Source organism: Vicia villosa, linkage group LG6, assembly GCF_029867415.1.
Source record: "Vicia villosa cultivar HV-30 ecotype Madison, WI linkage group LG6, Vvil1.0, whole genome shotgun sequence".
Classification (NCBI taxonomy): Eukaryota; Viridiplantae; Streptophyta; class Magnoliopsida; order Fabales; family Fabaceae; genus Vicia; species Vicia villosa.
The window spans coordinates 5,833,310-5,855,572 of record NC_081185.1 but is presented as its reverse complement, the minus strand read 5'-3'; the positions used below and the strand labels follow the sequence as shown (position 1 = coordinate 5,855,572).

At 35.4% G+C, this 22,263-nt stretch overlaps 1 protein-coding gene across 1 annotated transcript; it reads right to left on the bottom strand.

The window, feature by feature from the left end:
* Positions 1-14,275: 14,275 nt before the first annotated feature.
* LOC131613143 (uncharacterized) lies at positions 14,276-21,971 on the bottom strand. The gene is made up of 12 exons (XM_058884838.1): positions 21,888-21,971; positions 21,473-21,740; positions 18,381-18,867; positions 17,962-18,114; positions 17,701-17,820; positions 17,361-17,507; positions 17,084-17,286; positions 16,882-16,971; positions 16,343-16,784; positions 15,855-16,223; positions 15,310-15,743; positions 14,276-15,174 (listed from the first exon to the last, which is right to left on the bottom strand). The coding sequence occupies exons 1-12, from the start codon at positions 21,969-21,971 to the stop codon at positions 14,276-14,278; spliced, it is 3,696 nt and encodes a 1,231-aa protein (XP_058740821.1).
* Between the last annotated feature and the right edge of the window lie 292 nt (positions 21,972-22,263).

Sequence of the window (22,263 nt, the reverse complement as noted above, 5' to 3'; positions counted from 1 at the left end):
TGTTTTGTCATGCTTTGGCATAGGTGCTGTGATGACATTTGGAGGTTTCTGGAGGATCGAACTCAATTTCTCCAGCATCTATCATGTCTTGGATTTTATTTTTCAGGGCCCAGCAGTGATTTGCGTCATGTCCTGGACAGTTTGAATGATAGGCACATGTTGCATCAGGGCGATAATTCAGAGAAGAAGTATTGACATTCTTCGGAGGACCTTTTAATGTGATCAGATCTGCTTTTAGCAAGTGCTGCAATGCCTGAGAGATTGGCATGTTGATTCTGGTGAAATTTCTTCTTGGTGCATCTGGTCGATGCGTATATTTGGCTGTTGATCTTTTGAGGTGCAGATGCGGAGATCAGAACTGCCCCTACAGATTGATGCTGCTCACTTTTGCGACTTTTCTGAATTGTGTTGCATTGACCTCATTTCTCCCGCTGATGGGCCTTTTTGTAGTACTAGAGGAGGAACCTATTTGAATTTTTCCATGTTGAATGCCACTTTCGACACGTTCTCCCGGTCAGTATCAGGTCAGTGAAACCTAATGATGAGCTTCCCAGCAAATGGCTATAGAAAGGGCCAGTTAAAGTGCCCATGAACATGTCAACTAGTTCGCGTTCAGATAAGGGTGGTTGAACCCTTCCAGCCATATCTCTCCACTTTTGTGCATATCCTTTGAAACTTTCTTTTGGTCCCATAGACATGCCCCTTAGTTGAGTACGGGTTGGCGCAAGATCAGCATTGTATTGGTACTGTTTGTATAAAGCAGCAGCTAATTCTTCCCAAGTATGAACCTTGGGTATTTTCCCAGCTGATAGTACCACTCGAGTTGTGTACCCGACAGACTTGCTTGGAATGAATCCACAATTTGTTATCTGTTGTATGAGGTTGTATCTCCTTACATAGGATCTCAGATGTAGTTTCGGGCAAGAAACTCCATCATATTTTGCAAAGACAGGAACTTTGAATTTTGGAGGGATAACAACATCTGAGATGAGCCCTAGATCATTGAAATCTAGGCCAGGTACTTTGTGTATCTCCATAGCTTTCATACGGGTCTTCCAGCTGTTGGTATTTTCATCATCCGGTTCGTCCCCAGAATGATCATTTTCTTCATTTGAAGAGAGAGGGGTTTAGCAGAACCCTGGTTGCTTTGATTGTCTTCTTGTTCACCATCACCGACTGTCAGGGATCGGTGGCTGTTTGAACTTTTTGACGGGAATTTTCCTTTTCAGGTGACTCACGCCTACAGATCCTTTGGGCTTCTTTTTCTTCTTGATTATCAGGGCTTCAGTTCTTGCTTGCCCCTTTGCCAGTTCAAGAATTGCCACTTGAACTTGGGCATCTGTGCTTCGAGATCTTGATGCTCATTGTAGATTCCATCTCTTCTGACTGAAATAACAGCGAGAAGATGAGAAATCCGTCATGTGAACCTGTTATGCAATGTGTATGACTGGATGCCATGTGTATGCAATGTATGAAATGTATATGCAATGTATATGAATGCAATGTATGAAATGTATATGCAATGCATGAAGTGAAATGTGTGTGCAATGTTTCAAGGATCTTAGAGTTTAGATTTGTTAAAGAAGAAACAAACGTTAGTTAATCAATTTATTTCTTTTTTTTTTGTTTGTTCTTTTTTCTTTGCCTCATTTGGCTTACAAGACAGAAATAAAATAAATGATCCTTCAGGTCTCCCGTGGACGCTTTCTCTTGCCCCCAGGAAGTGTTGATCTGCTGTCTTCTTGAAGCTGTCCGGTGAGCTCCAATATCCTTCTCTCATAGTCTTGACAGTATGATTTGAAGGTGTCTCTTTCCTCTTTGAGTTGAACCCAAGATTTTGCAACTCTTCTAGGTCAGTTGGCATGTCCGGGTGTAGAATAACTTGAGGTTCATATCCTTCGACCTCTGGTTCAATAGTCACAGGGTAGAACAGCAGGGATATGGCATAAGGAGTTTTCTGAGCATGAGTACGGACCCATCTGAGGTAGGGTTCCATAGGAATAGAATTCCATTGCCCCAAAGTTTTGCTTTCTATTCTATAGACACTGCCCCATGCATGTATGAACCTTCGTCGGTGTCTATGAGAATCATTCTCGTAATCAAACACAATGCCATGGATAATCATGTCATGAGGACCGTTGCTCCTTGCATATCCGAATTGGCGTAGAGCTAAAGAGGGATTGTAAGTGATGCCTCCTTTGATGCCAAGGAGTGGGCACATTAGGGTACTCTCCACAATGATCAATGATAGTAATGTCTCTTTGAAAGAAGTTGTTCCACCGGATATCTGAATGAGACAAAGACATAATCCTGCGAGACCATTGCATTCTTTGTTCATTTCTCAACACTGATCGGGGAAGATGAAATGTAAACCATCTAGCCAGTAGTCGTATACAGCACATGAGAGTTCCTCGTTTCTTCATGGTACGAGTGGTGTAGAGAATGTAGAATGTCTCCCAGCAATGTTGGTACCCCCTCCCCCGGGTTACGGATTAGGAAAAGGTTGATGATGTGTACACTTATGAACTGGGTCGGGATTTGGGAATAAAATCAACCCATAGATCAAAAGGGCCATAACTTCCTCAAAAGCTGGATAACTTGTTGTTTTCTAGCAGTAGTCGAGCCTTTTCCAATAAGAACTTGGTAAGCAAACCCTTAACTCCACTCTTTGTTTCCCAATTGGACTCGATTCTGATGATTTCCGCAGATGTAAAGCAGCAGCAATGACTTCAGGTTTTGGAATCCTTTCTAAACCAGTGAAAGGTAATTGATTTCGAACAGGCAATCCCATTAGTTCAGAGAATTCTTCCAAAGTGGGTACCAACTGGTAATCAGGAAAGGTAAAGCAATGATGTTCAGGGTCAAAGAACTGGAACAGGACCCGTATCATGTCTTCTTCAAATTTTGAGGTAACCAAATGGAGTAGGTGACCATGCCTTTCGGTGAATTGAACATTCCTGGGGAATTCTGACACTAAGTCTTTTAGTTCAGATGGTACCGTTGAGATGTTGATTCGGATGTAATCTTTGGTGGCGGGAGCCATTACCCTGCAAAAAACAAAGGTAAACTCTTTGATCCTTGAAGTGTTTGGTGCAAAAAATGATATGCTTATGATGCAAACATGTGGCACACAAAGACAAATCAAACAATAGCCTTAGGTTTAAAGGCCTGCATGGAGCTGATAGGTGATACCCTCCCCACTGAAGTTGAGTTGGTTAAAACCTGTCCTGGAATTGCATTCGGGTTCTATGATCCTTGGAAGTAACATCTCAATACGACGCTCGAGCGGCCGATCAAAATATTCCTCGAGGATAACTAACTTCGATCAATTTCAAAGCTAGCCACTTAATAGGCCACAAGTCAAGTTCAAATAAAAAGGTTCTAAGACAAATTAGTGTTTAATGATATTTCGGAAGCCTAATATACTCCTTGATCGTTTTCAAGGGACATCAGTATAAACCAAAGTATCGCACTAATGATGACTACCAGCTCAACCGTATCGGTACATGCCGTACAGTTTCCTTGGTCTATTGTCATATACTTAAGGTATCTCGAGATTCGGGTTAGAATCTTTCACACAAGCAAAATACCCAAACAAACCTTTGAAAAATAGAGCAATCAAGTCAATCAATTGAAAACATCGAAGTGATCTATTCTCTTAAGGTAACCCCTATTGAAAACATTTTTGTTTTTGAAAGTGTATCCCCAGCAGAGTCGCCAGTTCTGTGGACCTCCGATTTTTTAATCCCGGGCCATACCTCTGATCTGTAGAGATACGTGAACTGACTCTTTTTTATCGCTTAATGCTTTCGCATTTTGAAAATTCACAGAGTCGCCACCGACCTTTTATTTTATCCAATGAAGGAAAGGTTTATAAAAGAAACAGAAAAAAGACCTTTAAGAAATTCTGGGTAAGGGGGTAGGTTATACAAAGGGAAGGTGTTAGCACCCTTTGTATCCATGGTTATCCATGGGCTCTTAAGTTTGCTTAGCTCACTTGTTTTTCGATCACTTTTCAATTGCTTTAGAATGCTCATATGTGGTTTCAAATACTTTTGTGAATTGAATTTTGTAATGATCCGTGTGTTGATGTATACAAAATGCTTGTTTATCTTTCGAAAGATATTTTGAAAAGAACGTTAACTTTGTAATAATCCGTGTTTGGATGTATACAAAGTATTGTCTTTTTGGAAAGTTTTGTTTTGAAAAAAACAGCAGTGTATGAGAATTTTGTTTGTTTTGATTTGAGCAAGCAAACTAGGAGGTCTACCCTGAGTTGTAAGGTCTTTATCCTATTTCCTTTAAAAATCTTTCCTTTCACCGGATATAAACGCAAGGTTCGATTTTGTACTCAAAATGGTAGAATTTTGACTTTGATTTTGAAAAGAATGAGAAGGGATTACCTTAAGAGGTGCAAGTGCGATTGTGTTTGTATTCAGATATTTTATCTTTGAAGTCAGTGATCTAACGGTTCAATTTTATCTTTGACATACACGCAGTTTATATTTGCTGGAAATTAAAATGCGGAAATGTAAAGTGCGGAAAGTAAATCTACGCTATTACATCGATTGTGCAGGAAATGTAAACTAGCCTATTTACATGAATTTTACATCCTATACATTTATCTAGGAATTTAAATTGCAAGGAAAATAAAAGGCCTGTTTTTGGATTTTTATGATTGATTTTAATTATAATTAATGCATGATTAATTAAATTAAAATGAAGAAAAAGATGAAAATAGATTTAAACCTAGAAATTAAGTTTAAAATATGTACAAAATATTTGTTAATTAATTTTAAACAAAACTAATTTTTTTTGGAATTTTTGGAATTGATTTAAGTTAATTAAAACATAATTATGTAAATAATTATACAAATAATTAAAACTTAAAAATAAAATTATTCAAAATATGTACAAAATTAGTTTATAATATATAAACAATATTTTATATAAAGAACAAATTTTTTTATGATTTTTTGATTGGTTAGAATAATTAAAAAGCAAATATATAAATATATACTAATTAATTATGCAAAATATTGAAATTTTAAAGAAAAATAAAATATTTTTATTTCAGAAAATAATATATTATTTTAGAAGTGTAAAAATATTTTTTGTGTATTTTTTGGATTTTTAAAACTATTTTTAATTAATTTAACAAAGAAATTAAAATAAAATAGAAAATAAAATAGAAAATAAAAGGATACTGATCCTGTGTGGTTTGATTGAGGGAGTATGATGTGCACGCGCGTTCTGAAGCGTTGGATGAGCTGTTAAGCAAGATCAGGTGGTCCAGAAATTGAGGCACGTGGTATACGTTACACCTGCAAAACACTGGATTAGTGGAAAGTTTAAAAAAGTACCCGCGCTGCTGAACCAATAGGAGGAAGACACGTCTTCGTCTTCAACCTTCAGACAAGGCCTTTAACAGCGCTTTTGTAAAAAAGCGCTATAGTAAGTGAGCCCTAATTCTGCAAAATAACGAATAGGGGTAAACAAGCAAATAAATTTGGCGCGATGGTACCATTCAACTCGTTTTGTCCATACGAATCTAATGGTACTATTTAGAACCTCTAATTTTGCCTAATTTGGAAAGCCCTAATTTTGAAGCTATGAACCCTAAAATGGTAGTTTCGTTTATACGTGTTCAAACTTCAATTAAGTTTCCAGAAATGATCTACACCTCAAACCAAACTTAATAGTATGTTTACATCTTGGTAAGCATGTGTGAATAACCAGATACGAATTGATTTTAGTTTGAACAAATTTGGACCTGTATAGCTCGATTCAGTGAGCTTCAAGGCTTGTAACTGATTGGGATAGTTTCAGTGATGTTCAAGGAAGGTGTCTGAATGCTTAGTTTGTATTGAAATGGACTGAAATTGCAAATTCGAATTTGAATTTTCTTTGAAACTTTTCAAGTGATTACAAGTGTGTATGAGCTAAGCTTTGCTTCTGAACTTGCCCTCCTTTTGTTACTGAACTATGATAGCTTATTTATAAGCATTGAGTGCTTAGAATTGAAGCTAATATGCAACTAGTTGCCTTTGTTGAAATCTTGCATATTTTAATATTAAAAAAGCTTTGAATTCTTGACCAAGTCCCCTTGCCTTCAATGCACCTGCCTTGCTCTTCAATTCTCTGCAGAAAGGTAGAGATTCCTTGGGTGAGTCATGCTTGGAAGTTAAGCTACCATTTATCCATCCATTTTTCTTTTAATTTAATCTTAAAATAAGACAAAATTATGCCAAAAATGGATAAAAAAAGGTGTGGGCTTAGTCTTGGTCGTGGGAGGCCCATATCATCATTGAAATGATGTTTGAATGCTGAAAACTTGGCCCCATTTGGAAAAAATACATTTTTGAGCAATGTTGATTTCATGCATTTTCCCAAAATTTAGCCAACTTCAACAAGGTGTAAATCCTTCAATTTTTGTCATATGAAGGAGATCTTGCACTTTTTAGAAACCTCAAAGAGTCCTCTAACCAATGTCTTTGGTCTCATGTCAAAATGATTTTTGATGCTCCTTGTGTGTCCTTTTGAAAAAAGTGTCTTTTTGTTGACTTTGAAAATGACCTGTAATGTCTTTGATCATATTTTTCAAATGGTGAATCCAATGACCATGGGATCAATGGCATTTGAAAGATAATTGAATTTCCTTCAAGATGAGCTTTGGTTTGAATTTTTTGGATGAAGGATGAGAGAGTTATGATCAGTCAAAGTTGAGTTGACTTTTCAGGCAAAAACCCTAATTTTGAATCTTAGAGTTTTGTTGATTTTTGATCTTTCCTTGATGAATTATGATCATCCAATGATCAAATGATGAATCCTTTGACAAAATATGGACTTTGACAAAAAATTTCATTTTTGACTGTCTGTTGACTTTTTTGGTCAAACGGGTCGTCTGTTGACTGTTTGAGCTGCTGACGGTGCGTCTGAGTGAATTGAAGTTTGAAAATTTGTATGATGGTACTTTGAGATATATGGATGTGTATGAAATCCATTTGAGCTCTCAAAAACTTGTTGCTCCTGTAAAAACAAGAAAAACCCTGATTAGGGAATGTTTGTGTAGGAGACAGTTAAACGTACCTGATTTTTGTGCAGTGTTGAGTTTCTGCTAATCGCGTGATATTCAGAAGACTTCTAGCACAAAAGATCTTGGAATTTTTAATTGTGAAAGATTGATTTGATTGATGGTACAAAACACTGAGAATTGTACTGCCAGCAGTTTGGCTGTCGACTGACTGTTCAGGTAGCAGTTAGAGTGAAAAATCAACAGTCAAAGTTAATTTTCTTTTTTTTTGTTTTTGTTTTATGTTTTATGTTTTATGTGAAAAATGAAAGTTTATTTACATGACCTGTTAAAAACATAGACATAATAAATAACTAATATTTACGGTATGCGGGCAAAATTACCGATAATAACCCTGAAAATCATTTAATGCACAGAAATAGGAATATTTGACTGGCAGAAAACACACAAAATATTATCTTAGTAATTAAGAAATATTATGACAAATAGTACAACATTTAATACTGACAGTACAAATATTACATACTATATTGAACAGTACGACGAATAAACGGTACATTTAAGAAATAAGAAATACGGCAAATTTTAAGAATGACGATTAATGACCCATGCTATGAACAATAACATGTAGATGATTGGGAGTGCAACCATTGCAGGTCCACACTCTTCAGGACTATGCAGGCAGAAGAAAGTCATGATCACCGTAGCAATGGTGATGACTGTAAGAAACAGTGTCTCTATCCACTTTGCCATTCTTGTCAGGGAAGAAGAGAAAATAGATATGAGGTAGGAATTTGAAAGATGAGTTAGAATTTGATGTGAGATTTTATAGAAGAAAATGAGAGGTATTTATAGAATGGAAAGAAGGATAGAGACGTTGGGGAATGATGTGATTCCGTACAAAAGGAAAATTTGAGTGAAAGTAAGATTTGAAAGAAAGTGGATGATAGTGTTGGGAAAAAGAGAGATTTGATTTTTGAAAAAGAGATTTGAAAAGATTTTTGAAAATAATGGAATATAGTACAAAAATTAGTGGGAAACAAAAGATAATAATAATCTACTTGTTACCAGTTCAGTCTGAGTTTCCTGATTCTGCGCCTGCAAAAAGATTTAACTCTGTACCAATTGTGTCAGTACTATTTATCTGTAAATAAATAAATAGCATGTGTGAAGTAATAAACAGTATTTGGCGTTTGCGTAAGAATAAATTCAACTGCAAGCCAAATTACTGTATAAGAAAAATTCTAAAAACTAAGTGTTTCATATGTCAGGATATTTGTTGAAATAAAAATCCATGATTATATGAGACTCTTAATTTTCAGATTGGAGTTTTCTTGAAAAAAGATGCGGGCAAATTTTGGGGTATAACAGCTAGTTTCAAGAATTCCTTTCTCTTCTCCAAAAACGTGGACTTACATATGCAATTTATGGAACTTCTTTTTATTCTCCAAAAACGTGGACTATCATATGCCATTTTTGGAATTTCTTTCCCTTCTCCATAAATGTGGACTATCATATGCAAGTTACAAAAATTTCGTTCCCTTCTCCAAAAACGCTGACTATCATATGTAATTTATGAAATTTCTTTCTCTTCTTCAAAAACGTGGAATATCGTATGCAATTTTTGGAATTTCTTTCTCTCCTCCAAAAAACATGGACTATCATATGCAATTTCAGGAATTTCTATCCCTTCTCCAAAAACCAGGACTATCATATGCAATTTTTGGAATTTCTTTCCCTTCTTCATAAACGTGGAATATCACATGCAAGTTTCAATAATTTCTTTTCCTTCTCAAAAAACATGGACTATCATGTGTAATTTATAGAAATTCTTTCTCTTATCAAAAAACATAGACTATCATATGCAGTTTATGGAATTTCTTTCTTTCCTCCAAAAAACATGGACTATTATATGCAATTTCAAGAATTTCTTTCCCTTCTCCAAAAACGTGGACTATCATATGCAAATTTTGAAATTTCTTAATCTTTTCCATAAATGTGGATTATCAAATGCTAGTTTCAAGAATTCCTTTCTCTTCTCCAAAAACGTGGACTTACATAAGCAATTTATGGAACTTCTTTTTATTCTCCAAAAACATGGACTATCATCTGCAAATTTTGAAATTTCTTAATCTTCTCCATAAATGTGGATTATCAAATGCTAGTTTCAAGAATTCCTTTCTCTTCTCCAAACACGTGGACTTGCTTATGCCATTTATAGAACTTATTTTTATTCTCCAAAAACATGGACTATCATATGCCATTTTTGGAATTTCTTTCCCTTCTCCATAAATGTGGACTATCATATGCAAGTTACAAAAATTTCTTTCCCTTCTCCAAAAACGCTGACTATCATATGTAATTTATGAAATTTCTTTCTCTTCTTCAAAAACGTGGAATATCATATGCAATTTTTGGAATTTCTTTCTCTCCTCCAAAAAACATAGACTATCATATGCAATTTCAGGAATTTCTATCCCTTCTCCAAAAACCAGGACTATCATATGCAATTTTTGGAATTTCTTTCCCTTCTTCATAAACGTGGAATATCACATGCAAGTTTCAATAATTTCTTTCCCTTCTCAAAAAACATGGACTATCATATGTAATTTATAGAAATTCTTTCTCTTATCAAAAAACATAGACTATCATATGCAGTTTATGGAATTTCTTTCTTTCCTCCAAAAAACATGGACTATTATATGCAATTTTAGAAAATTCTTTCCCTTCTCCAAAAACGTGGACTATCATATGCAAATTTTCAAAATTCTTAATCTTTTCCATAAATGTGGATTATCAAATGCTAGTTTCAAGAATTCCTTTCTCTTCTCCAAAAACGTGGACTTACATAAGCAATTTATGGAACTTCTTTTTATTCTCCAAAAACATGGACTATCATCTGCAAATTTTGAAATTTCTTAATCTTCTCCATAAATGTGGATTATCAAATGCTAGTTTCAAGAATTCCTTTCTCTTCTCCAAAAACGTGGACTTACATATGCAATTTATGGAACTTCTTTTTATTCTCCAAAAACATGGACTATCATATGCCATTTTTGGAATTTCTTTCCCTTCTCCATAAATGTGGACTATCATATGCAAGTTACAAAAATTTCTTTCCCTTCTCCAAAAACGCTGACTATCATATGTAATTTATGAAATTTCTTTCTCTTCTTCAAAAACGTGGAATATCATATGCAATTTTTGGAATTTCTTTCTCTCCTCCAAAAAACATGGACTATCATATGCAATTTCAGGAATTTCTATCCAATCTCCAAAAACCAGGACTATCATATGCAATTTTTGGAATTTCTTTCTCTTCTCCAAAAACATGGACTATCATATGCAATTTAAAGAAATACTATCCCTTCTTCAAAAATGTGGACTATCATATGCAATTTTTGAAATTTCATTTCCTTCTCCATACATGTGGACTATCTTATGCAAGTTTCAAGAATTCCTTTCCCGTCTCCAAAAACGTGGACTATCATATGTAATTTATGGAATTTATTTCTCTTCTCCAAAAACGTGGACTATCAAATGCAATTTTTGGAATTTCTTTCTCTCCTCCCAAAAACATGGACTATCATATGCAATTTCAAAAATTTCTATCCCTTCTCCAAAAACGTGGACTATCATATGCAATTATGGGAATTTCTTTACCTTCTTCATAAACATTGACAATCACATGGATGTTTCAAGAATTCCTTTCCCTACTCCTAAAACATGGAGTATCATATGTAATTTATGGAATTTCTTTCTCTTCTCCAAAAACATGGACTATCATATGCAATTTTTGGAATTTCTTCCTCTCCTCCAAAAGACATGGACTATCATATGCAATTTCAGGAATTTCTATCCCTTTACAAAAAACATGGACTAGCATATGCAATTTTTGGAATTTCTTTCCCATCTTCATAAACGTGGAATATAACATGCAAGCTTCAAGAATTTCTTTCCCCTCAAAAAACATGGACTATCATATGTAATTTATGGAATTTATTTCTCTTCTCCAAAAACGTGGACTATCATATGCAATTTTTGGAATTTCATTCTCTCCTCCAAAAAACATGGACTATCATATGCAATTTGAGGAATTTCTATCCCTTCTCCAAAAACCAGGACTGTCATATGCAATTTTTGGAATTTCCTTCCCTTCTTTATAAACGTGAAATATCACATGCAAGTTTCAATAATTTCTTTCCCTTCTCAAAAAACATGGACTATCATATGTAATTTATGGAAATTCTTTCTCTTATCATAAAACATGGACTATTATATGCAGTTTATGGAATTTCTTTCTCTCCTCCAAAAAACATGGACTATTATATGCAATTTAAGGAATTTCTTTCCCTTCTCCAAAAACGTGGACTATCATATGCAAATTTTGAAATTTCTTAATCTTCTCCATAAATGTGGATTATCAAATGCTAGTTTCAAGAATTCCTTTCTCTTCTCCAAAAACGTGGACTTACATATGCAATTTATGGAACTTCTTTTTATTCTCCAACTAGTAACAAACCCGTGCTGCCGCACGGGTAATATTTGTAAGATATGCCAAATTCCAAAAAAAAAATAAAAACAAATGGAACAATAACGTTATCAAATCAAAATCATATTTCTAATAGGATATAATCAGTTATTACAAAGTTATAACACATGAAGGAGCTATAATGTCAATACATTAATTTGCAAGTTTGGTTGAAACCAAAATATGGCTGTAGCATGAAACTCTAAAATGAGGTGAATGACATCACCTGAAATGATCTTAGCTTCAATGACATGATTAGCAAGCCTGGTTACAGTTAACCTTGTACCATTGCACAATCCTTCAGACTGATCTAGATTGCGCATTAACATAATAGTGGCACCAACTTTCAACTTGATTGAATGGTTAGGCAATCCCGAAGTTTTGAGAGCATTTAGGAATTCAGGTGTGACATGCTCATATGCATCAAAGCTAGTTGCATCAGATTTATCAATAGAATCACTACTAAAGTATTCTTTTTCTTCTCCTACAACAGTTACCAAAGACCAAAATTTAGTTACAATGATTGGCATACTAAATTTGTAACACATATATAAAGGTGTTAACAATTAAATTAAACAAAATGAACTAAGTGATATTTATATACCTGGAAGCAGATTTGTGATATATTGGTTGATATCATCAACAACTTCAATTGTTGAAGCTAAGATCGCACGACTTTGTAGAAAATTGGAATCAAGATAATTATGAATGAGATCAGGGTATGTATCTTCAACAATTTCCTTGATGGGATCAGAAAATTTAGAAATTAAGAACTCATCTGGAATACAAATATCAGCATAACCATCATTTGGCTCACACATGGTCCCATCTCCAATTTTTAAAATCCACTCAGAAAAGCTCCTTATGTCATCAGCTGTAGAAGAAGCATTATCACCAGTTTGCAAGCGCATGTTCTTTGTAAGCCTCAAGACCTTACAATGATCCCAGATATAAGAAGCAATTATTGTTGCATGGATAATGTCTGATCTAGTTCCTCTTGGTATAACTGGGAGTATTTGTCTGAAGTCACCACCAAACACAACAACCTTACCACCAAAAACTTTCCTAGATGCATGTGGGATTCCACTCATAATATCTCTCAAGGATTTGTCGAGAGATTCAAAGCAAAATTTATTAGCCATAGGAGCCTCATCCCATATAATTAAATCTGTCATCTTTAGAAGCTCAGCAAGATCATCTTTTTTTTCAATGTTGCAAATAGAATTTTCTAAAGTAGGAACTGGAATCTTAAATCTAGAATGAGCTGTCCTTCCACCTGGTAACAACAAACTTGCAATCCCACTTGAAGCAACAGGCAAGACAATTTTTTTCTTAGACCTAAGTGCTGCTGATAAAGTTTTCCACATAAAGGTCTTACCAGTCCCACCGTAGCCATACAGAAAAAAAACACCACCTTGCTGCTTCTCAACAGCATCCATGATTTCCTCGAAAATTCCTCTTTGTTCATCTATGTATAAGAGATGTGTCCAAACAGTTTTGTTAATTAAATTGAAGAGTTAAACTATTCAAAATTGTTGTAAAACGTGAGTCTTATTACCTGTAAAAGAAGCGGACGAATGTTCAAAAATTTGTTGTTGTTCAACAACATCATATTGACGTTCATCATAAAGTAATCTGTTTCCGGTAAAGAAAATGACATCCTCTTTTGGAACTGGCATTGGTTTGAAGTCCTTCAAACTACGGTTATTATTTTGCAATAGTATTTCAATAGCCATTAGTGTCCGTTCCTTTAGCTCGGCATCGCTCATGGTCAAACCTATCATAAAAAAAGGGAAGTAATACTATTTTATGAACATCATGCAAATATAAGGAAATATTAACTATTATCAAATATAAGTCAATAGTGATATCTATATAAATCCTCTAATGTATAAATAATGAAGCTATATGAAAAAATATTAGCATTTAATTTGCTTAGCCCTTAGCATATATCTTTGGAAATAGTCAAAACCACTGCTACCTCCGAGTACTGTAACAGCATGCATTTGTCATCCTAAAGCTATATATATGCACATATAATGAAAATGTAACATAGGTATGAGGAATATGTTAATTAGCATGGGTGCCAGCAAGGTATATTATGCAATAATGTCATAAAATTAATTGTTGGAAATCGTTGCTAAACCGCTAAGCTTGGAATGAAAAACTCTACTGGATAACTCCTTTTATTGAAAGCGAGAATATTAAACTGATTTGAATTTTATTACTGTTATTTTCCATAAATTACAGAACTGGTTTCATACTCCAAACATGGACAATATGCCTGAATAGGAACTATGGACAGTATTAGATAGCACTTGCAACAGCAGGGCAACTAATGAAAAAATATCACAAATATAGTAAGATAAAATACCTTGATCTCTTGCTAATAACCGTTGATCATAAAGAATGCCATCTGATAAATATCTCCAAGTCTTTCTCCAAACATGTTCAGGTCGATTCATGGATGCCGAAAGCAACATTGTCACAAATAGTTTGCGTAAAAAAGGACCCGAACCCCAAAGATGCGCCTCTTTGATTGCCTCGACAAATTCACGATCATCTTGTAAAAACCCCATCGCAAAGCATGCATCTCTAAAAGTTTTGCAGATCTTACCATCAACCGTTTTGATGTCTTTATAGCATAACGGACCTTTCTTGACGGTAAGCATCATCCTTAAATAAAACAACTCGCCAGTGGATTGCGGAACCTAAATCAATCGACCAATGGTATATCCTCGCTTTCTTGGTTTCCAACTTCGACTTCGTTTGTGATAAACAAATTTAGAAACAAAGTCACCATAAGTTAGTAATCTTGCTTCCTCATAAATTTTGTTTGCCTCAAACCAAGCCGTAAACATGGACTCCGTTACACTTGGTTTGAGCAACACATCACCAACCTGCTCGTAGTCTTTGTAGTACACGGAGTTTTCACCTTCCATGTGAAAAAACAATCTTTCTACGGCTGGTTTCCTGCCATGTATAGTATAAGAAAATATCCGCCAACATGCTTCACTTGGGGAGATGTATCGACAATCCAAATATTGTTTGATCTCGTCAACGTTGTTTTTGTCTTGGCCTTGTATGATTGCCGAAATTCTATCGGACCCTTTATTAATATATTTGAAAAGGTATTTGATGGAAGTGTTTTGATTGCACCATTCCATGTTGATGTGGGCTTCGTATTTCAACAACAGACTTGGATTGTGAGGAACAACATGACCACTATGAAAAATGATGTCTTTCTTTTGAATGGTGTGTCCGTTGTTTCTTCTCCTATAAACCGGGTAGCCTTCTTGGTCCACTATTGTTGTACTTTGGAATTTCTTAGGGTAAAACTTTGTGCACCTCCCATCTTTCATACAAGGTGACTTGAGATTTGCCAAACCACAAGGACCGTGAACCATGTGAGCTTTGACCAAATTGTACAGCCGAGGTTGTGTTTCGGGATCGGGCACTTCAGCACTAATGATCTTGTCAATGTCTTCCGGTCTTGGATATTTGTTTGAAGGGTGCAAGAAGATTAATATATGGGCATGAGGCAATCCTCTTTTTTGAAATTCAATGGTGTACATATCTACAATGAACCGTGATGCAAGAGTTAATTTTACTGTTAGAAATAGTATAATAAATTCAAAGTAGAACATAAAGTAGAAGAGTTGGTTTAATACTATGTCATCAAAACTTATCAAATCACTTAGATTCATTATAATCAAAACAAAGTAGACGGGGATAAATAACTTACAAGCAAGCACTTTTCCAAGAACACCTTTTTTGGTCAAATCTGAAAGCAATTGATCAAACTTGATTTTGAAGACTCTAGAAATGATATCTGGTCGATCTTGAGGATTCAAATGCAGAGGACCAAGAACCCTTTGAATCTCAGGCCAATTTGGGTTACAGGTAAAAGTAATAAACAAATCTGGAAATCCAACTTTACTGCATATAGCCATTCCATCGTAGTACAGTTGATCCATAAACCTACGACCGCCAACAAAGGACGAAGGCAACACCACTCGTTTACCTATGCTTAAACCTGGAGCTTGACTTTGGTCGCCTTCTTGATGCAAAGAATTGTACTTGGACACTCGTAGCTTTGGTTGATTTTTGTGCAGCCATTCTAGTTTCTCGGACTCCAACATAGTGTAACCATCTACCAGAAATTGCTGGAACAGCCGTCTAGAAGATAACAAAGTCTTAGCTTATTTTGATCTGGTTTGAATGCGAAAGGCCAGCCATTCGCGAATCGTGAGCCTATTTCTGATGCTGTTTTCATTGACTGGCAGGGACCTATGGGCTACATCGGGTCCATAGCCATCCTCACCATACGGAAAAATCAACGGATATTGGTAAGCCATGTAAGATGCATGGAGTTCGTTGATTCTTTGAAGTCCTCCTCCTCTAGTTTGCATAATTATATCCCTCATTTCTGCCGTGTCAATATCTCCAATAACCAAGGCTGCAACTTCACTAACAGTTGGCTGGTTATACACTCTGCCATCGGTAGACCGATTAGAAATTAGTCGCAGTTTTAGGTTCTGAGGTTCCCCGCTATTCAACCATTGTCTTGCCATTTGAAATATCTTAGCATGTGGATTGTATTCATACAACATGTTGGACAGTTGATTGACAACCAAAGGATCAATGTTCTCTTTGTTCCTTCACATGAGAAAAAGGATTCTTAAAAACTTAAACAAATTATTTATGTAATAAAACTGCCCAGTACAGTATAAGTAACTATTTTAGAACCAAGAAAGTGAATTGTGGGTGGAGTTTACCTTAGATGATGCATTCTGTTTTCCACCTCATTTTCGGTGTCATAAATATATAACTGAGCGAACTTTGGTTTACTTCCTTGAGGAGGTAACATACTTCCGATGCGATGACACGTTTGACCTTGTATCCTTAGTATTGGAGGGCCACGTCCGTTGTTAAAACGATTGTCCAACCTTGCTCCCGGTGATGTGAATGCAAACATCATATTGTATAGTCGGATTTGTTGTTGAAACTTCCGACTAACAATACTTTCGTGATCAAACTGAAGTGTTGCAAGTGGTTCCGGAGGCTGTCTTAGCAGTGGTAGTTCAACTTTTCCGTTCCCACGGCACATCATAAACTTCGGGTTAGCAGAGTGGGTACTTTTGTGCATCCTCTCTTGATACCACATCATTGCTTTACAATAACGACATTCGATAAGAGGTGAACCGATATCGTAATATTCTACACATTACCAATCCATGTAAAAATTAGATTCTTGAAAATTAAAATGGTTTACTATCCTAAAGTATGTACCTATCTTTATGGATTAACGACGTACCATCCTCAATTCCGGTAACATAGCCATGGATTGTAAAAGGTGCCTCATGCTCGTCGGTATCTGAACAGATTTCATCTTCGGAATGATATGCTATAACGAAAATACACAGGTTTTTAGGCAAGTATGAAATGAGGAATCTAACTGTTATGTAAATGTAAACTGAATGTTAGCATTGAGTGATACAACGAAGTATTAAACATACCTGCAAAAGGGTCGTAGTCGCTATCTTGGTCCGAGTCGCTATTAAAATCCATATTAACCGTAGGTGTAAAAATCGGACACGTTGGCTCCGAGCTACAATGGTGAGTGTGTGTGGACTGTGTAAGTGGCGGCACTTCGCGACAAACAGGCTGGTTTCTAACACTGGGTATTTGCAGAGGCGTGACCAATGGTGTATTGACATAACTGGTGTAAAAAATGATTAAATAGTGAATAGGTGGCCACATTAATGGAATAATAAGATCTCTCATGTTTGGTACCTTGTATTAGGTTGGTCATTTGCTTTGGAAGATGCCACACCAATGCTTTGGAACGTGAACGGCCTATTGAAATTCGACGGCGGACATGGAATCTCGCTCAATTGTTTTCTAGGCCTGCCCCTAGATCGTTTAGGGATGGGAGTACTTCTGTGCATTCAAAATGAAGTAAATAAGATACAGATTAGTTCCTTTCCACTATATTTCAGGCATATCTTAAAAAAAAACTCTCCATACTCTATGACTAATTAAGTATGGTTAAGTTTCAATATTTGTTTAACCATGAAGTGTGTTACCACTCGTTAGTACTTGTAACCATTTCGGTATTGTGTTTGAATTATACCGTGGTTTTCTTCCGGAAGACGATGCATTGTTTAGATCAGACGAAATCTGGACTGGCTGAGTTGAAAGCACAAAATTAGCATTAGCATCTCTCCCATTAAGTGTGTACAGAGCTGGATTGCTGTCATGGGCAAAGAAAACATGCTTTTAAACTTAGATAAACTTAAATGGCAGCACTGTTGATAAACATTACATCCATATAATTAAATTCCAAATATAGTGAACACACTTGGACACTATGTACAGCAAGGGATGCATTTACCTGGTTTGTTCATTTCCGTCGAGAGTAGAGGCCGGCGTAGCAGTGTTTGTACTTGCGAGATCAGGGAACTTCCTGGTCAAGTTCCTAGCAATATTTGGAACACCATATCCATTTTTAGGCCTACCCCGACGTGGTCTGGAACTTGGTGGGCACCTGCTGACATTGTCAATCAATCTCTCATTGGTGGTAGGTGAATAGATATGCTTGAATGAAGCTCACAATGTGCAACCTCATTCATTGGAGAGATTGTAATACAGTGATATGGTCATTGCTATACATGCTTAAAATTAGTGTTGAGATTGAACAGGGTGATTATAAGATATTATTGCGGTGCAAATGTAAGGCATACATATAAGCTACATACATTAAATCGATGGAAATGCTAAATAGATGTGAAAATTGAAAGGCAGGTAACTCACGTGTGTACATTAGAAGAACATCCAGTTCTAAGGACCTCCATTTCATGAGAGGGTGACCGTTCTTTTAAATTGACCAATGATGAAGGAGTAAAGGATTCGTTCTCCTTTTCCGCAGAAATTCCCGCAAATTTTGAGAATAGATTTGTTCCCAAACCTCCTATTTGGTAGGTGCTAAGATTTGTCCTAAAAGCATGTCTTGATATGCTAGGTTCTGAACCGGCATCACGTGGAGTTAAGATCATAGGCTGTTTACCGGACGGATTTACTGCATAACTGTTTCGTAGTGACGGAGTCAATTCGTTCAAAGGTTGCCTAGGTGTAATTGACACTGGAGTATTCATCATTCTATCGCCATGTAGTTGTTGTGGACCACAATATTTTTGACGCTTGGAACGCAAGTCTCTCAAGAGCAACGATCTTCTTGCTCTTGCCTTTTTGGCTGAGCCAATTGGGTCAACAGGGTCCATGAATGGATGGAAAAAGATGTCTACAATAGGCAACAAAATAGCGTTGTCATCCGGTTAATGGCCTTGTTAATAATAAAAGACGTTTCGCATACATTATGTTTAAATTTTATCAAATAAGACAGACACACAACATTGGGCAACTATATTTGAGGGCATAGGTATACCATAATTTTATTGTTAGTATACTACATTATGCTGTTATTGACAACAACACAAACCAAGCATTAAATTCAGCAATGGGAGATAATACACAAAGACATAGTAACATGCAATAAATATTAAGGTGTTGTTCAACCATAAATGTGTTCAACCACCTGAATTAATTGTGTTGTTGTACTTCAAGCACCTCAGTATATAATGCCCTCTATGAGATGTTTCTAAACCATTTTCCATATATAACTTCCAAGCATTATTTCCAGCAGTTAAGAACAAACCCTATGCTCATATTCAATCTAAGGTACTGCATTCAAGTATTATAATTTCTTTTCTACAACCTGGGCAATTAAAATCTTCGTTATACTCATGCTATGAGACAATCTTATCCTCAAATAACATTCTATTTTGCCTTTACAATATCAGGTTATTCACATATTGATAATGGAAGAATAGCTGGCCATAAATGCCAAATCTTTAGAGGTCCCTCCACAAACAAATCTAGGTACTTAACATTGTTGATATCTTTCAATTTGTTCCAGTTCAAATATTGTTTTTAGATTAGTTTAGACATGAACAGGACAGTTTACCTTTTGAAGATAGTATCAAATATAGTCACTAATGGAGATGTATCATCACTTGCAAGACAAGCATCCCATATTCTTCATCGTTTCAGGCCTTGGTCAAGTTCCACTTTAATTTAGTCTTATTATTACCAAATGTGACCTGCAGTTAAAATATTTTATTACAGCAATTACATTTCTACACCCAATGATTTAGGTCCCTAATCTAATTATATTTGCTAAATGTTTTTGGTCCAGGAAATTAAGGACAGTAGTAGTAGTCTTGTGTGTTAGGTTTGTTAAAGTTTAAAAACCATGGTTAAAATATTTTACAAATGAGGTATACTGTATCCCTTGTAATGCAATACTGCCATCACATTAAACTTTGGACATGGAAAAAGGTATAGTCTATGCTCTATGTATTGACTTTGCTTGTATTAGGGCTCCAAGCATTTAAGGTAGAGGTGACAGCTTAGTGTATGCTTCTCAAAAAAATGATGGAAAAGTAATTTCAGCCTGCTGCATATCCGCAGGGAGGGATAGACCATACTTTATTATTATAGTTCCAATGCAAAATAAAGTTTCTTTGCCTTTCAGCATAACATTATTCGAAAATAAAAAGGATATATGTAAAGTACAGTTGAAGTTAGTATAATTTGGACATGGAAAAAACAGTCCAACCTGCAAAACCAAATGCCTATACCGTGTTATCCTCCTAACAGCATTTAATGCTGAGTTGATACATTTCTCTAGGTTTTTCCCAAAAGATAGGGAGGTTGTACTTGAAACGGCTTAGATCAGACATGAAAGGATGCAGTAGTGTATCACAATATGCTCTTTTCAATGCATATACCTTTTATCATTATGGTTGTGACAGCCTGTTTGTACAAAAGATAAAGCTAAAATTTGAAATGCTGGAAATAGGTTTTTGGCTATAATCTTATGCACAACAGACAATAAAACTAAGAGCCTAATATATTTACAAACAGGCTAACATTTGAAGAAGATATATTTACAAATAGGCAAATAGAATAAAGTGCACACTTTGTAATAAATAAAGAAAAGGTAACTTGATTTTTGAAGGCTTTTGTACTTACCTCCATGGCTCTGACTCGTACCACCATGAAGACCAAAACCCTTGGCACCAGAATTAGTTACCCCATGTTTTTACAATCTCAACAAATCCTTCAAATAAAAAAAATACTCAGTAAAAGCAAATGTAGACAAGCTAGTGAGTATAATAGTTGTAAGTCACCCCAATGAATTATATACGATCAGTCTTGCCAAGATATGTATTTGGGAGATGTTACAATTTGCAAGTGCACACAATTTGCAGAAACAACTATATGTATGAGCCAGTTGAAATATACTAAGTAACATATTTTGGAAGTAGAATGAACTGAAAACGTAACTGAAATAAATTGAATGAATATTATGATATTAGATTGGTACAACTTTAGATAAAAAAATTGTATAACTGCATCTTTAGATTATGAAAGGAGAGACATTTAGAATATTATTCTCATCTAATCAATTAAATGAAACACATAAAGAGTAACCTAAAATAAAAGGTGCTGAAACATTGGTATTATATATTTAAACACATACTGATTCCCCAAAAATGTAGGCTAAGAAAGTGTATGATAATCTGTATGCTAACAGCAACATTATATTACATTGATTCTAATAGCAATTTAGGCAAATCACATAATAGTTAATTGATGTTGAAACCGAGTTATTAAAACTAAAATAACATCTGCAGGGTATGAACACAAAAATAACATCAGTGATAACCAAAACAACCGAGTGAATAGTATATAAACTTAGCTATAGCAATACATGAGAAATGAAAAAAAACCAGGAGAAAATGAACACAGACTTAACAGTGGTTAAAGTTAGTATAGCTTACCATACAACATGTTATGTTTGTAGTCACCCTTGAGGAACTTCTCAATAGGAAAGAAACTGAATTTATGAGCAGGTATTTCCGGTATAGCCACTTTGGTCATGGTAGTGCCTCCATTAAAGATGAGCTTGAGTGGGTTACAACACACCTTTAGAGGAACATCATTTTCAACTGGCTCCCCGTTATATAGATTATACGTCTCATGCTCCTTGACAGCTTCAACCCAATCTGGGAAGTCCCTGCTCCGAGTTATTACATGGATCTTATCACCCTGGCAAATGCATAAACAACAACCATAAAGTAGGATTGTACATTAAGTTCATATGAACATAAAGAACTATGAAAAGGCTGAAATGAAAACAAATAGATTTGATGTCTGTTAAGTTTTAAAAATGTTAAGAGTTAGTAACAACTATACCTGTCCATCTTGAATCACGGCTTCCAGATGTTTATCACCATTTTTTTCAATAACAACCCACAAATCAACTACTCTAATGCACATTTTCCACACTTGGTTCCCCTTGACCAGATCCTTGATCAGAATGGGCTGCCTTGACATCCTTCCTGTGGTAAAAATGAAAACTTGAGCCTGATTCTATTATAAATATAAACTTAAATAGCAAGAGCAAAAACACAGCCATGGCTAGATCCAAACAAAGGTATAAGAAGTAAGATTAACAGCAAAATCCCAAAAAAGGTTAGAACGAATATACTGGCTTACAAAAGATGTTGAAAGATAAAACTCGAGGAAGCATAAATAACAGCAAAGAAAGATCAATAGGAAGAGCAAAAAC

What these genes read in the sequence shown, in the direction of transcription:
- LOC131613143 (XM_058884838.1), bottom strand. Translation starts at nt 21,971, where the DNA reads ATGTGCATTAGAGTAGTTGATTTGTGGGTTGTTATTGAAAAAAATGGT. An exon ending in CAAACATAACATGTTGTATG is followed by an intron (nt 18,868 to 21,472) that starts GTAAGCTATACT and finishes TGCCTATTGTAG; the next exon opens with ACATCTTTTTCCATCCATTC. An exon ending in AACAGAATGCATCATCTAAG is followed by an intron (nt 16,224 to 16,342) that starts GTAAACTCCACC and finishes TCTCATGTGAAG; the next exon opens with GAACAAAGAGAACATTGATC.